A 16,922-nucleotide genomic window follows, 5' to 3' on the forward strand; every position below is an offset into this window, starting at 1 on the left:
ATGGGACGACAATACTCAAGCACCCTGAATAAACCTTGCAGATTTACGTCAGATTGGGATATCCGTGAGAAATCCAAACAAGATCTTTGTCGGGAGAGACAATACCAAAAATGCTCCATAGAGCACAATTTAAAAAAAAAATACAATCTGAGAATATAACCTAACGCTATCAGAAAACTCAAATTTTTTTTACTAACTTAGATTGAAAAGAAGAGGGTTTTACTCCATACTCGTTGCACTCTGGTAAAAAATTCTTAAGTGTTGTCACAAATTTCTCATGACATAGAAGAGTGAGTTGTATGAACAAGCTAAATTTAATCACATAAACGTTTTATTATCAATAAAGAAATAATAAATACTACAAAATATTAACACAAGAAAGTATAAGTAATCTGACAACATATATGAACTATTGTGGTCAGACATGTACAATGTCCAGGACAACCAGGTGTTTTGCTGTTAAAACAGACATGACAGCGGATGCAGAAGTTCATTCAAAAAATAAAATTATCTCTGTACTAACTGGCTACTTATGTCTTTTAATCTGATTTGAGAGCAAAGACATGCTGGATGATCAAGTCCATATTAATGAACTTGTGTGAAATTTCATTCATGAACTCATTTGATGAGAATTGTAGTGATGCTTAGTATGAATGGACGAGAACTCATGACGTGTAAAGATGCGTTCTTAAATTAATCAGATGCAAGGAAAATGTTAATATTTTTACCCCATAACATTGAAATAAGTACAACAGAAGCGTCAGACTGCTTCATATACAGCTGAAAATGGACACAACAGTATATTCCCATTACATGAGACAACATGACTGCAGTTCTGCAGCAAAAGCAATGTAATAAATATATCATTTTTAAATATATACAGGAGAGTGTAAATTAACTATGTACTGCACCAGTGTACCGGATTTGGGCGGAATAAATGAAATGGACGAAACCGACGAGACACCATTCCTACTACTCCGCACAAAAGTAAGAGGTCTGCATTGAATACAGTTTGTTAATGTGATTGGTTGGGCAGGTAGTGCTTCCATCTTGGCAACTGTCTATTCTGGGTGGGACAGGCGATTCTGCAGAGTCATCAGAAGTCGGCATTTCAAGAAACATATTACTGCCGCTGTCCATGTTTGAATACATTGAACCTGTAAAAAAATAAGATTAGCACCATTACTGCATTTGCTTTAACAAAAAAAGGTTATATTGATATAGTTCTGTAAACCATGGTTTACAAATTCAAAATGTTTCCGTCAACACTGAATTCTAATTTAGCCACAAGCAACTGAAGTCCCTTTTATACAGCTTTTATTTGTTGCATGTCAGCTCAAGCACGAAGTATCAAGGAATATGTTTTACTGTAATCTGAAAATATCATTGAAAGGTCGGTTGTCCCCCTCCTATGTTAACCATGTTAACATATTTAAAAAAAAGTTCTTTTTGTAAAAAGTTGGAACCTACACAATCCCCCCACCCCCAATAAGATTTTGGAATTTGGAAAATTTTCTCTTTTTTTTTCTTGTCAAAATTTTTTTTTCAGGTAAGTTGTCAATTGTTTTTCATCCCCTCTCCCAGCTTCAAAACCGATACCTCATGTCTACAAAGCTGCTAACCTTCGTTGTCAGATGTGGGTCTATTCATATCCTCATATTCTTGAAATCCATCCTTTTCTCCATCTTCACTTCGAAGTTTCCGTTTTCTCCCCTTTTCACTTGTCTCTTTACCGCCCTTCCGGGAAGTTTTCTTCACCTTTTTAGGATAAGAAATTAAGTGTAAATGTTTTAAATCATAACTTCATATGGAAAACGTGAACAACAGATACAAATCAATAGCATAAAATGATTTAATAAACAACTGATTAAAAAAAATAAAAATATGGATCCATTGTTTTCTGTGATTTCTTACCTTGGCTCTCTGATTTTGAAACCATACTTGGACAACTCTTATAGTTAACCCAGTCTCTGCTGCAAGTTGCTCACGAACCTATGAAATAAATCGCTGACCTCATTACATCTTATCAAAACAAAAACAGGTAAATTTACAAATATAAATCCTTCATTTATCTGGAAAAATTCCTTACTTTGCGGCACGGTTTTGGGTTGGCTTCAAAAGCCTGCTTAAATTTCCTTCTTTGACTTGTGGTTAGGATGGTTCTTGGTCGCTTGGCCTGTCGATCTACGTCCAAATCGAAATCTTCATAGCTATCACTGTCTTCATCCACTAGAAACAAATTAAAACAAATATTACAATCACTGCACGTGCATTCGAGGGTATCCAGCTAATAAATATCAATGCGGTGGTCCGTTTTTTAACGCGCGTGCTATCTTTTGATTAGTTTCCTTCTGTTTGTTAAAAAAAAGTTAATTGGATTTTGGAGCCAAAAACTTAAAAAAAATTAACTACTATTTGCTATTACATTTGGTACTGACGCAAGATTTTGGAAAGAAGAATAATAGATATTTATTAATTTTTTTTAATTTGAAATCGAAAACATTTTGAGTGGCCCAACTGCTTAAAAACAACAAAGCAGGGGTTAATCAAGCTGTCTGTGGAAGTCTTCTATCGGTAATTTGATATGTAACACGAGGAAGTTTAACACATACAGATACTTGGGAACCAATGATTCGTGTAACGTGCCTATATAAAATACAAATCAGCAACGAGGGAGGGAAACTTTAATCTACTTTTTTTTTTACGGCGGCGAAACAAATTTGATACTCCAACATAAGAAAAGATATTGGGGGTGGAAATAGTGTTTTAAACTGCACAGGTTTAATAATGACCGACCAAAAATCACATTATTTCACTTAAAAAACATCGGAAAAAGCAAATGTGTGATTTCAATAAATAGCTTAAACCGAAGTACCAAAACAAAAGAGTTGCACAACAAGGGGCGGGGGACTAGCCGCTCTGTGTGCCAAGTGTTTCCTAGTCAAACAAGCTCCGTTGTATTACTGGATTTTCGAATTAAATAAATTGACAAATGTATTGAGCTTTATCGATTCGCTTCCCTCGCTTCTGTGGACGCTGAGAGTCTTACAGAGACGGTAGAATACGGCTTTTGTGGACTAACCTAAACCAAACCTGACCCGGTATGAGCTCAAAAGACGGAACACGTGTGGATTTTTATGTATCTAATGTGAACTTTTTATCGTTGGCTCATACAAACAGACCTTAAGCATTTGTTTAAAAGATTCACTTGAAGAATGACAATTTGAAATCGTCACGTCGTTTGAAGAAATGGATTGCTAAATGTTTTGTGTTGCCAGATTTGTGTGTAAAAGAAAATCGCGATTCCCAATTCGTCTTTACCTTAAACAAAAAAGTTAAGAGGACACATCTCAATAATATCCCATGTACCTTGTTAATTTTTTTGTATTAAGCAATAATGAGCAAGTTTTTACATATCATAGTTTTCTTCTATGTTAAAAGAATGCTTAAAATGTATGACAATGATCAAGAGACCAAAATAAGTTTTTTAATTGGTACTTAGGCAATGCTGAAGTATTGCTCAATCTGATAAAAACCTTTGCCAACTTCTCTTTAAATCTTAAAAACAGAACAAGTTCTCAAAGGTGTTTCAAAGAAGAAATTGTTTTGGACACAAAGAGTGGACTTGTTTCTGGGTGCTCGTTGACAATGGGACGATGTAAGAGTCCTCGGGACCGGTGATTAACAAGCGGAGTGTCATTACTCTCCCTCCCTGGGTCGACACAAGAACATTTAACTTCACAAGAGAAGGTCACCCAGAGAATGGAAGAAAAAGAAAGTTGTGGGACAAGGTTCTATAAAGACCCTTTACAAGGTTTTTAGAAACTCTCTCTCTCTCTCTTTGGCTTGCAAACCAAGAGACAATAGAAGAAAAACAAATAAAACACTGCATGTTTATGGTGGTTGTCTACAACAGTGGGCCATTGTTAGCTTGCTACCATAAACAAATCAGTAATTGACCCGGTAGTCCCCAAAGTGTTAGACCCTGAATTCCCCAGATGATGATCTCTCTCTTTCCCCCGTGTACAAACATTGACACACTTCCGTTATGTTAGCGGCTACTTAGACGGGTATCCTGCATATTAGTAGCTTAAATATTGATAAACCGGCTTTACACACGAACAATATGTATTGTATATAACGATAAATATCAATCGACGAAAACAGTCTACAACAATATTTGAAGAAAGTTTTACAGCATATCTTATGTATGACACATTCTAACCCTTGAATAAAAGAAATATTTAGTCATTTTATACACGACTAGTCTTTTTTTGCTTGCGAACATCTGCACATTATAAGTAAGAGTGGGTCCTTTGCTTCAAACAGACGTACGTTTTATTTTAAAGAAACTTTTCACGTTTAAACAAAATATTATCCATGTATACTTGTAGATTTCAACTCAAAAACAATATTGATAATATATTACATATTAAATTCTATAATGGGGAAATCCATTTGTACAAAGCGCATCGCAGAACTAAATCTGTTTTGCTGGTCGACATATTTAATATACATGTAAATAATCATATAGTTAGGTCGTGTTATATTAAAAATTTTTGTGTTGTGTTTCACCTATCAGATTCAGGATGAGAGAAGTTTCAATCATCCAGAAGGTCTGTTGAATATTGAATACATTAGTATTTTGTTTTGCTTTGTTACTCTTCTATTCCACTTTGAACTGGCTTACCTTTTGGGCTGAACGAGGGTATGTGGAACTCCTTATCATGGTCAAATCGACAAAAGATCTGGCCGTCTCTGATGTAGAACTCGTTTCCATCTTGAAGCACGTGTCCGCACTCCACACATCGAAAACAAGGCAGGTGGTAGGTGTTGGAGTACACTCGGCGGACTAATTCGTGGGAGCCTATGCTGAATCCACAACCGCTGCACCGCCCGCGGAATAATCTGTAGAAGAAAAAAATCAACGTCATCAGCTTCTTTTGCTTTTTCTATCAGCAAAAAAGTCAGACATGTTCGTGTAAGACAACCTTTGTCTTTGAAAGGAAAAGATATCAGGTTTTCACTCCATCACCCCGAGCAGACATTTGCTGTGAGCTAAAGCGTTAACTATATGACGAATTATCACTGCACAGAAGATAAACGTGAGATCGTATCTTTGCGGTTAATCATGGACTTCACACAAAATGTAGCATCCATACAGTTAGTTATCGTCTTGCACTATGTTCTTGATCTTTAAGTCACTTGGTTAGTAAAACTTATAATTAAGGTTCATCAATACTCTGATAAGAGAGATAACTCTTTATGACATACTGACATTATATGTCTATTATTCCCTTATAAATTTGTCAAGTTGAAGTGTCTTTTTTTGGTCCAATTTTGCCCTGCAAGCTAGGCTATAATTTTTTAGTATTTTACTTAAAAAATGCATTTCTTTTGGAAAATCATGAGAGTTAAAGAAACATTTTATATGAGTGAGCAGCGGGTGTATGAACCTTAAGCTTTAGCATATTTGTCAGTAATTGACTTAAAATATTCAAGTTCATGAAATCTTATTCTAATATTCATTTTCTAAAAAAAAAAAAAAAAAAAAAAAATAGGATTTAAAAAAGATTAAATAAGTTAAAATATTTTATGAGACATCTATAGAAATAGAGTATTTTAGATATGAAACGTAATACTGTGTGTTTGAAAACGGTATCCGTCCTTTCTTTTGCATATGTATGTACCTTTTTAAACAGTTGTCGTGACCCTTTGTCAACCGCTAAGTGACTGCTTTTAGTAAGAAGCATATCACACAAGTTTTACGTGTGTCACTTTCATTTCACTAATCATTATTTTATGCGATAAGCAATCGTCTGACATTTATAGTATAATTACTTTCTCGATCAGAACTTGTCAGCAAATATATCTCTACACATCTGAACCCTATGCCCAAATTGTCAAACGTAAGAATTGTTAACGAACAACCTCTTTTCACTATGGAACCTTGGTATGGTAATAAGCATAAAAGAATTACTTTTAGAAAAAAATAAAAATAAATAGAGAACCTGTTATCTTCAAAATATCACAATGTATTAAATTGAAATCCGTTGTGTTTTGCGAATATTTTAATGACGCGTTGGATACAAAAAAGGGGTACTCGATTGTGGGTCTTATATTGGAAACTTCTCAAAGTGGGGTTCGTTCAAAGAGAAGAGTGTTTCTCCTCGAGGGTCTAAACAATAAATATTGCTCGCTTTCACTTGCCACCGTTGAGTTTACATTAAACTCAAATCAAGAGGCACAGCAGAACGCTCTGCACTTGACAAGCCTTTAAAATGAGTGGTGTACAATTCTTTAGATATCCAAATCTTTATTTGCACTGAAACAACCGTCATCTCAAAATACCTGTAGACATTTCATTCATTATTTTCTAATTGCTCGACTTTTTAAAGTAAAACTTTTTCACTGATTGAAATTAAAAATCCATTTCTTTCTCTTGTATATCTTTTTTTATCCTACAATTACTGAAGAAATAATATCTATATAAAAGAAATCTGATATGACGATGAAAATTTGATGAAAAAACAACAGGATTAACGGTTTGTCTTCTGTAATCTTCAGAATTTCTTTGTTCGAAAACTTCGTGTGGGTCATTAAAAAAGAAGATGACTTGTGTTTTCGTGGGTTTGCTTAACAATTGTACAATGCTTACAGCCAAATATCACCATAATATATAAACAGACACTGTCTAAGTGTTAGGGGTACTCCAAACAACGGAAGATAAAAGTCGGCTACAAAGAAACACGGGATTCTGGGGATCGGTGAAAATATTTAACAAGTAAAAAAGCTTAAGAAAACAGACGGTTACACAGGAAGCTAAGATAACCCCCGCACAAAGCTATGATTTTTTTAAAAACCAAGTGACATGTAGATGTCGCAATGGAAACAAGGCAAGCGGTGTCACTAGAATTGATTCACCACAAACTTAAAATACTTAAATAAATTTGAAAATGAATATCTACAAAAATTTTGTCAATTTAAGTTGAAATGGAGTCTTTTTGTATGGGTCTCTCATTCAAATATCATATCATCGTGTAATTTTTTTTACCCTAATGCTGTATGAAAGTAGGTTCCTATATTTACCGTATTCCAAAGTTTACCTGTGGGTACAGAGAAAAGCAATAGTTTGTCAAATCCTTCGTTTAAGCTTTTGACAGTGTTGATTAATTTGAAATTGATAAGGTCATTTTAGTGGTTATCTATGTAGAGTACCAACAATGAGTCGTCATAAATGGGGATAGCATCCCCCTCTCGTTTCCTTTCACCGGTAATGTCTATTTCATCACGGACTATCAATCTTGGAAACAATACCAATTCTCAACACCTTGAATCCTATTATGTCCGAGAGAACAGTCTAACGGAAAGAGAAAATATGCGATCAGGACCTTTATTCAATTTATTTTTCAAAAAAAATTTGAGATTCGTCAATTTGAAATTACTCTTGCATTGATATGAAAAGTTTCGTGCAAACAAACCGTGAAGGAAACGTCATATCGGACCTGATCTCAAATGCTGAAAGCGAAAGACTCGACTATTCAGACTGAATATGAGACATTTGCAGTTTGTAATCGGATCAATTGAATCGAATTTTATTTATTTGAATTTTAAATTTTTACTTAAAAAATTTTCACAATGGTGTTTTAAATGCTAAATCCAATAAAAATAAAAGATTGGGTTGAATTCATCTGAATATGTGTCACGGAGCGGGTGGAAATCGTCACGCTGGTTTCAAGCGGAATGCTCCTGTCTAAAACACTAGTATCGCTGCCCCCTAAATCTTTATTTGTATCGGTCCAGAATACAAATATGTTGAATTAGATGAATATCTGTATAAATTTGGCAATCACCATAATATAGGCCATTATTTCTTGAAGGTCGAGAAACATACAAGATAAACTGCAACAATAGTGGTACTGAGTAGTGAGTATCCTAAAGAAAACTGTGCACAATGCCCAACTCTTTACGAAAATAAATAAATAAGAGAGAAAGACAAAAAGAAAGCAGATATAAGATGATTTATACTAGTAAATTTTTGCAATAGTCCTTAAAACAGATTTAGTAGCAACATATGTTGGAGATTATTTGTTCGAGTCATTTTTTTCAATTGAAGTATTCATGAATGAACAAAATTAAGGGAGCAAACAAACTGAATGATTTACCGCGTGTGTAAGGAAAAGACAATAAAGAAATAAACTCTTTAAATACATAATAAAAGTTAAAAACGGAAACAGTCACTGCCGGTTTATAAATATTGACTGTACCCATGTTTTCCTTGTTTTAACACTTTTGACATGTTTACATATTTTGTTTGGTTTTAAAAATATATTCAATGTTCAACAAAAAAGAGAAGCAGGCATTGGCAGTTCGCTGTCTGACTTTTGTGTCGATAATGGCCAAGCAGACACACATTTATTTTACATGAGGAGCGTGTTCTCCCTGTCTTCTAACCGTTTTCGTTGGATCATGGTGTTATTTTAACACATTGTTTCCTCCATTACATAATTTATCAACACAGCTTGGAACTGTAAATACTAACGAATATTTCCGTCGAGTGAGTACCACCTACTCAAATGTTTAATTTAAAGAATTAAATTTAGTCTTTTAATAATACATAAAACGTTTGGTAAAGAAAAGAGAATATACAGACTCTTTTATATCAATGTGTGATTACTTGACGAGAATCAGTTTAATTTTCAAGTCTTTTTTATATAAATATATATTAGATAGGTATCACAAGATGTTTTAATTTAATAAAGTGTTGATATCAGAGATTCTCTGTTATTTAAGTTGCATGTTTAGGAGCAAACACAATAACAAAGGAACTGTTGGAAAAGTACTCACTTGTCGTAGTCAGATTTGCAGTATAGGTGACCGTTCTTGCTGTAACAAGTTCCAGTGAGGGAAAGCCGACAGATGGCGCATTGCAAACAGTGTTCATGCCAGACATTGTCGTTTATCTTAAACAAGTATTTATCACGGATGGGGTAACCACACCCAGCACAGATCTCTTCATGGATGCTCGGCATCTCTATCACCTCTGAAATGATAATAATTTTTCCAGTCTCAGTGTCTTTTATTATATAGATTTACATGCTTTCATTGGTTTGCTGTAGCTTGTTAGCGATTGGAAATATGAGTCTAAATAAAAGTCATGGAAAACATTTCCAGCGTTTTCCAAAACTTTTGAACAATGTTAACGAGTTCTTTTTTTTGTCTTTGAAAAAAGGGAACTGGCAGCATTGATTTAAACGAGAACCTTCAATCTGACACAAGCTTGATGGTTCATATGACGGACTTTCTATAATGAGCGGAAGTCCGTTCAACAGACCGGAAGTAATTGGACGTCCACTGAATAATGAAAATGGCATATGAAGAAGTCGGTGGTCATCGTGTGGGTAGTCACGGATGTTTTGTCCATTTTAAGTTTTTAGATGTCTTCTAATGAAGTCATGTCGTGTGTCACTCTCGCGGTCAGACACTGTATTGTAGTAGAATGGTGAATATGAAATCGCTTATTATGGTACAAAATTATCTATCTGACGAGCTATACCTTTAGAAAAAAGTACCATTTTAATGTTTTTATTGATCATTTATCAGTAAATCATATAAAGTCAGTTGAATAAAATAAATATATTAATGGTGTATTGATATGACGGAACGTGTAATTTCAAAACTACACTGAAAATATCAGGAAGTGCTAGACAGCACACACAAATACATGCAATGGAGAACGGTACTATTTGTTTAAACTGAGACAACACTGTTTCGTCTACTGTAGATTTTTATTTAAATTTCACATACATGTAGTTTTGTTCTTTTTAAATTAACAATTACAAATTAATGATTTCAGAGTAGTTAGTTTTTTCTGTTATTTTACTATGAAAGCAACGATTTCCAACAGTCTGATTTTAACTATAATGTGTTTTTACCATTTTTTGATGATAGTTTATTACTAAAATAATCATATACGCTAGGTACCTCTGTCAATGTATTAAGTTTTCAGAAATTGTTAGAATTAATGTTAATGCAAACTTAAAGAGGAGAGAGGGACAGACATATTTTATATCACACTCGGTACATGTATATATCTTGAAAATGATATCAAATAGTTTCAGTTTCATGTATTGATATTTGTTAAATTCAATAAAATCGTTCAATTTCAGTCTGATTTCCTATTAAACTGATTTTCATATTTATAAATAAATTATAATTGAACCTGTACCAACAGCAGTACAGTAAAAGTGTAAAAATACAATACAATCATCAAATTCAGTGGAAGACGACCAATGTTCCACATCGGCGAAGGATATAAACTATACAGAGCATTGTCTTTACATTCTATTTGTTGAAACCTAAAATTTTTGTAAAATGCTGTACAAGGTTTTAAAAATTCCAACAAAGAGGCTTGAAAATCTACAGAATTTGAATAAAATAATGTCTGTTAACGTTCAAGGATAATTATATATTGTCTATTGAAACTCATAACTGTTAGAAACGTCATTTAATAGTTAAATTTAATAACTTAAAATAAATGAAATGTGAAAGAACCCAAAAGAAACCAATCAAGCTTACTTGTGCTATCATTTTGATAAGCAAACTATCACATGCCACAAATAATATGTAGACGATTTTTAAAAAAAATAAATAAATAAATAAAAAGAGGAAAAGCAGACATAAGTAACACGAAATAGTTCTTACCTATGCACATGAAATCTCGAGTAATTCAAGCCATTTTTTACAAGACCAACACTGACAGAACTTGAATTCTCAAGAAGTCTAACTTGAAACTAAAAAGATTTGGCAATTTAACTCTATTGGGCACTTCAATGGTCGCTTCATATTTGCTATTACCTCAACTGTGGTCATATTCGCACCTGACTTGTCTGTTTAAATGTCTTACCTTTGCGACACCTGTGCTGTGGGGCCCTGATCGATATAACGCTTGAAATTGCTCCCTCTCATACAAGTATCTGGGGTAGATTGTTGAGGAAGGTTACTGCATTCTCTACGGGTGCCGTCGTTGTCTTTTCAGAATCTGACCATTTGAATTGGAATTCCAGAAAATCTGAAATCAAATCAAAGAAAATTCTTTACGACTGTTTCCGGTTGGACTTGACTAAATTGGGGAGTCGTGCGTTGGTGATCCAGGCCAAAACAATTTAAATAAATGCTTCTTGTAGCAAACATAATTACATTCGCTTTAAAAATCAATACTCAAATCGTGGGTTTTGTTATGCGTTACTTTATTTTAATTGTGAAAAAAATGGAACAACTTTTTAGTTTTTAACGGAATATAAACACTTGGTTCCTTTCGATTTAACGAATGTGATTTAGAGTAACATGAAGTACAATGTTACACAATTTTGAAAACTCAAAACAATGCTTGAAAGAAGATTGTTAAAAATGATGCCATAAATAGCTGTGTGTCATTATTCAATACCGGTGCCTTTTTTTTTTTTTTTTTTTTACAGTTGTGCTTTATTTTCCAGGTTAAAGTCAGGTTTTAAAATCATCATTTACATAACACGCAATAAAAATACATGTTCTGTACAATGGAAATTAATTTTAAGAACCTTCATGTGATTGCAGGGTCTGCTTTCGATGATGTTTTCTAAAAGGAACATTTTATTTTTTACCTCCATTATTAGCCACTTTCTCATACACTATCTGTTGTATTACGACGGCAAATTAATCACTCTAATGTAATATTAATCCTCTTTCACAATGTGCGCCCCTCTCGCTATCCCCCACCATTAGAGGTACGAGGTAATTCATAAAAAGCTACTACCCGATTGGTTTCATAGCTAGCACCCGGTAACTTGAAACTAGATTTGAAATGTCACAAAATGCTTAAAAGCTTGCATACAAAGAAAGGATATTTTTCCCTAACATGCAAAGGTCATTATTAATGTTTTCGCGCTATCGGAGGAAAGCGTTCTCTTGCCATTTTTTACTATTTCCTCCGAACTTGCGGAAAAGAAAACAGTCCAGGATTGTCAATATATAAGTGTAAGTCAAAAAGTTATTTTCACCCGAAGTGAGAAAATAAACATGCGAAGTTGGAGTTCCCTCCTCTAAAGCAATAAGATATCTGTGAAAAATTCGATATTTTTAATCTTAAATAATCATCTAAACAAAATTAAACACAAGGTGATAATACCTGTAGTGAAATGAAAAATCGAAAATATATCATATAGCAAATATTAATTAAAATTGTTTGAAATTTATGGAAAGAATCAGGGGCGTATTTAGCAAAAGAGGATAAACCTGTTGTTTGAATCGTCATATAAAATGCCTTATAGACATCTCAAAAGTACAAAGTGTAATAAATTCTAATCAGCATCGTGTCTGCAAAATCATTTAATCATGCTGAATAATATCAAATAAACCGAGCAAGTCTTTATGAAATCGAACACTCCGATCGACTGACAGTGACTTTGACCACTAAATCGAATACATATATAAATTCTGCTTCAATCTCTTGTTCATTTGTTCACTGGAAAATTTAAAGAAAGTCATGAAAGAATGAAGATCCATCAAGACTGATTAAGTACATGGAATTGTCAAATATTTGTTACAGACTTACACACGTACCCATTTCTATTTTCTAGTCTTGATGTACATACTTCAGACAAGTGCGAAAATCGTGGAAGTTTTCGCATAAAAAGCAAATAAAGTTAGCCATTTGAGACTTTGTAACATGTTACAGGATTAAATTAGCACTTACGACATGCGGACTTGGTTTTCAATTGAATTCAGAAGGTTTGCAAATAAAAAAAAACACCGATTACATGTAGCGTAATATACCGGTACAGATCAACTGATAAAATCACATAGACGTTCTGATATCCGGTTCTGTGACCTAATAAATTACGGGTCATGACAAATCTATCACAAAAATACTCTGTAGTAAACAAGAAATGTTAGAGGACAGGAAAACTGGTCAGAAATTTACATTTGAAATAGAACTCACTATTCTGGCATGGTTTTGTACTCGAACGTCGCCATGGTAAACAATGAGTAAGTCCCAAATATTGTGAATGTTGACCCGATGGAGTGGGTACCGGGCCAGGAATGTGATTTTTTTTTAATCCGCCGTATCCCGAGATTGACAAGCTTCGTCACGAGATGGGGGTACAGTTTAGACCGAATTTATGCGTTTTTTATGGGTATAAACACATGTTTACGGTTCCTTCTCTGTATTTGGGCACGTCATCGCCTGATAGGATCAAACACTTTTACTAGTGATACGGTATTTAACCAGACATGGATGACGATCAAAGCATTGTCGAAATGTTAGTAATTGTGAATTATACAGGTAAAACGGTACAGGAGAGAGAGAGAGAGAGAGAGAGAGAGAGAGAGAGAGAGATTGTTTGGTACAGGTCAAGCTAATTGAAAATATAGATTACCTTTTTTTCGAAATGTAAAAATCTTTGACATAAAAATTATATTTTGTATTCAAGGAAGTCCAGGTACAGTGGGTTTAGAACACGGAAAGTTTTAATAAAGTTCATACCCCGCGGAAGAAACGCCAGTAAAAAGATCATGCGTTCAGTTGTAGGCAATATAATTCTTATTCTATTTGAAGCTGCAAGTTTTTTTTACCAATAGTGTAATAATTTTCTTCTCTACTCTAAAAGTTGGAGCTCTGCAAAATTATTGTTAAATTGCTGTTTTAGCTGTTTTGTCGTGTTTTTTTTTTTTTTGATTCACCAATCTAGATTAGTTAATAAACAATGTTACTAATACATTTTCGAATAGTGTTTTTGGAAATTTCTTTGCAAATTTCTTCATTTTAAAATAGAGAAAGGTTCAAAGTAACTCTGATAAAACCTTTCCTAAAGTTAAAAAAAAACAAAAGAAACAAAAAAAAACAAAAAACAAAACAAAACAAAACAAAACACGCACATGTAGATTTTACTAATAACAAATGAAGACAGTCAAAAACTTAAACAACAGAATAATTATTAAGTAAATTGCAGAATTTTGTTTAAAAGATCGATCGGATTTCTTTGTGACCTCGTCGGTTCTTCGGGCCGGAGATTTTCGTCATGACCAATTTGTTGTCATGAAAGGGATTGCATCACGACAGTCTTGCACATGGTCGAGCGTTCGGCAGAACGACCTTACTATAATCTTATTGTCTTAATTACTTTGTAGTCGTATAATCTTTCAATCAGAGCATTTAAACGCTGTATTGTTTAACGAATTGTTTTGTAGAGCAGTGCATTTTTAGTGGACCAACCACTAGGCTGAAAATGGAAAACTAGCCATCGTAAAATTATAGTAGAAAAATATTTAAATGACTTCTTGGACCTGTTTAATTCAACATTTACTTGTAGGTGCAATTTCAATGATATTTCGTAAACTTATTGGCGTCTCAATATCTGCCGAATTTTCTGACAAACTTTACATCTTGTTGAAAGTTAAAGCAGAGATCCGCATAAAACATACATAACGATTTTTTTCTCTCACTATATCTCTCTTTCAATTACGTGTTATATGAGAAAATACTTTGATGAAATAAAGATATTTAATCTAATGGGTTACAAAATTTGAAATCTTCGGGAAATAAATTTCAATTTGAATGTTTTTGTGTTTTTGACGTTTTCTTCCTTGTTATGATAAGACTGTCTAAAGGGAAAGGCAAAGGGAAATTTATGAAATTTTTTGACAAAAAGGAGAGAGAGAGAGAAAAAAATTAAATTAAAATGTCAAAAAAAAAAATGAAAATTGGAATAAAAGATCGATTCATGCCGAAGTTTTTGCTCCATGTCATCTGATCTAGTCTGCAGGTGGTTTAGTTATGTCTCCTACCCTCTCCCCTTTTCTCTGCCGCACACAAGCCTTATAAATTCAAATGTTAGCGTCTATCCTTTTTTTATTATTATTATTTTTTGCAGATTAGGGAACTTTATGGAAAATGACATTTTTTTAAAAAAAAAGGGAAAATACATAGATGTATATTTTCGATAGTCCAGCTTTAAACTTCCTTACAAAGTTCAAATAAAGTTTATCTCTATTAAGGGCTTAAACATATGCATTTTAAAATACATTAGTATAATTTTACGCATCCAATATGATTAATGAAAAAGTCGTCTTTGAAATACACTTAAACAAGTTTATTTAGGTTTTTTAAGATAATTTAAACCAATAAATTATTGAAAATCAAAACCATTAATTACTATTGATTTTCACCTGCCGATTTTTATGTGCATTAAATGTCTCCATAATAGGATAAAATACTTCATTCGATTACAAATTCTTTGTGTTATAAGCTTTTAATATTTTTTTAAGGAAGCAAAATTGTCCCTTTCAAATAATGATAATAAAAAAAATTTGACGAGAGATAGAAACTTAATACATAGAATTCTGACATAAATAAAAATAAACATTGTAAACTTACCTGAAATGTCGTAAGAAGTTTCCAAACGCTGTTTTGATACCACAGATAAGTTATCGAACAGTCGCTGTGATCTCCTGAAATGGAAGCTTGCATGCACAGGATGGAAACTGCTTTTTTATTTTAAAAATACGTATTATATTTCAATACATTTTATAACCGGCATACACAAAAGACATGCTTAGATCGCTAGTTCGCTTTTATTCCCAGTCACTCTTGATCTAGACAGTAAAACAAGGCAGGAATTCTCAGCGCTTAAAATACGCCTACCGGCGAAGATCGACCGCCTCTTCAAGATAACAATGCCTGCAACGTGTGCTATTGAGACGCTTTTTAAAGGTGATTATTTATACAGGTGATTGGCATGTGTGTGCAGAAATTTAGAAAAAAAAACTTTTTTGAGGGATTTAAATGCATTGTTTAATATAACACAGAGAAGTATCGTATAGATGTACGAGAATTCATGGACCTGCGTAAACTCATCAATATATTGTCATCCAGATGACATAATATTGAATTCTGAATTTTTGGTCTTTAAAATTCCTATTCTCTGATTCAGTGGTATTTATCTTGGAGAGATTATGCTTTCAGTGGTGCATACTGGTTGTTGGTTTTAGTAAACGACAATGGAAAACAATTTGTTATTTGACAGATCCTCTGTCGCATGTTCATGCTAAACTAAAGGTTTTAGCGTTGATTGATTTCGCATTATTTGGATCTATCAACTTAAAAAAAAAAATATTGTATTAAACAGATTTAAAGGTTTAGCATGTAAATTTTGAAAATGTTCATTTTGATCAATACTTCAAAAAGCGCAAGGATAGCGCACTCTATTTCAGAAGGTAAAAATACAGTATATTGATAAATTTCATATAATTTCTAATCCCCCAAAATGTTTCATTTTTTACCAACATTCAGTTGAATGTTACAGATTACAATGCAATGATAAATTTCTAAATTCAACACGATGTATATGTTCCTTTAACAATTGAGAAGTGAAAACCAGGTACAATACAAGGATACATAGTTGGAGAGAGAGAGAGAGAGAGTACTCAGAAGATCCTTGAGCTTGTATCATTTTAACATATTAACATGCAACATTCCCAACAAAAATAACATCCTTGGGTCTTTCACTAGATTTTTGAATCCTATCTTGTCTAAGAAAGAGTACATGACGAACTGGGATTTCTTAAATAATTATTTATTTCGTCATCAGTTTATTCAATTACAATATATGTCAAAATAATTATATGAAAAATATCATTGCTTGTAGAATTAAAAAAAAAATCAGGACCACCCTGGTATTTGTAAAGTTTAAGTCAATAATTCAATGAACTTTAATTTTCGCCGCAGTTATGTGAAAATAATTGATATTAATCTATACAAAGTTCAAAAAATCTTTAGTTTTCCCACTTCTATTATTTTTTTTAAATTTTATTTTAACTCATTGTTTTTTTTAATCATACAAAAGCATTCCGTATTCTAGAAGTTATACCCTTGATATTCATCA

The 16,922-nt window shown here is 33.1% G+C and overlaps 1 protein-coding gene across 3 annotated transcripts; it reads right to left on the bottom strand.

Moving 5' to 3' along the window:
- Positions 1 to 313: 313 nt before the first annotated feature.
- LOC133196256 (LIM homeobox transcription factor 1-beta-like) lies at positions 314 to 15,634 on the bottom strand. 3 transcript variants are annotated; one of them, XM_061332173.1, is made up of 8 exons: positions 15,416 to 15,634; positions 10,907 to 11,071; positions 8,848 to 9,043; positions 4,691 to 4,908; positions 2,090 to 2,229; positions 1,915 to 1,992; positions 1,623 to 1,758; positions 314 to 1,157 (listed from the first exon to the last, which is right to left on the bottom strand). In XM_061332173.1, exons 3-8 carry the CDS (start codon positions 9,030 to 9,032, stop codon positions 973 to 975), a joined length of 942 nt encoding a protein of 313 aa, XP_061188157.1. In that variant the 5' UTR covers positions 9,033 to 9,043; positions 10,907 to 11,071; positions 15,416 to 15,634; the 3' UTR covers positions 314 to 972. The 3 variants fall into 3 exon arrangements, with proteins under 3 accessions (XP_061188157.1, XP_061188156.1, XP_061188155.1); XM_061332172.1 differs by lacking the exon at positions 15,416 to 15,634 and adding an exon at positions 12,980 to 13,141; XM_061332171.1 differs by lacking the exons at positions 10,907 to 11,071; positions 15,416 to 15,634 and adding an exon at positions 10,705 to 10,810.
- Positions 15,635 to 16,922: the final 1,288 nt, after the last annotated feature.

The sequence above is a fragment of the Saccostrea echinata genome, unplaced genomic scaffold (assembly GCF_033153115.1).
Source record: "Saccostrea echinata isolate AGI-Se365-2 ecotype Australia unplaced genomic scaffold, CSIRO_AGI_Sech_v1 ptg000030l, whole genome shotgun sequence".
Taxonomy (NCBI): Eukaryota; Metazoa; Mollusca; class Bivalvia; order Ostreida; family Ostreidae; genus Saccostrea; species Saccostrea echinata.

Coding starts and splice junctions, on each gene's coding strand:
- LOC133196256 (XM_061332171.1), bottom strand. Junction 2,230..4,690: donor ACCCTCGTTCAGCCCAAAAG/GTAAGCCAGTTC, acceptor ATTTGTTTCTAG/TGGATGAAGACAGTGATAGC. Junction 1,158..1,622: donor ACCCACATCTGACAACGAAG/GTTAGCAGCTTT, acceptor ATTTTTTTACAG/GTTCAATGTATTCAAACATG.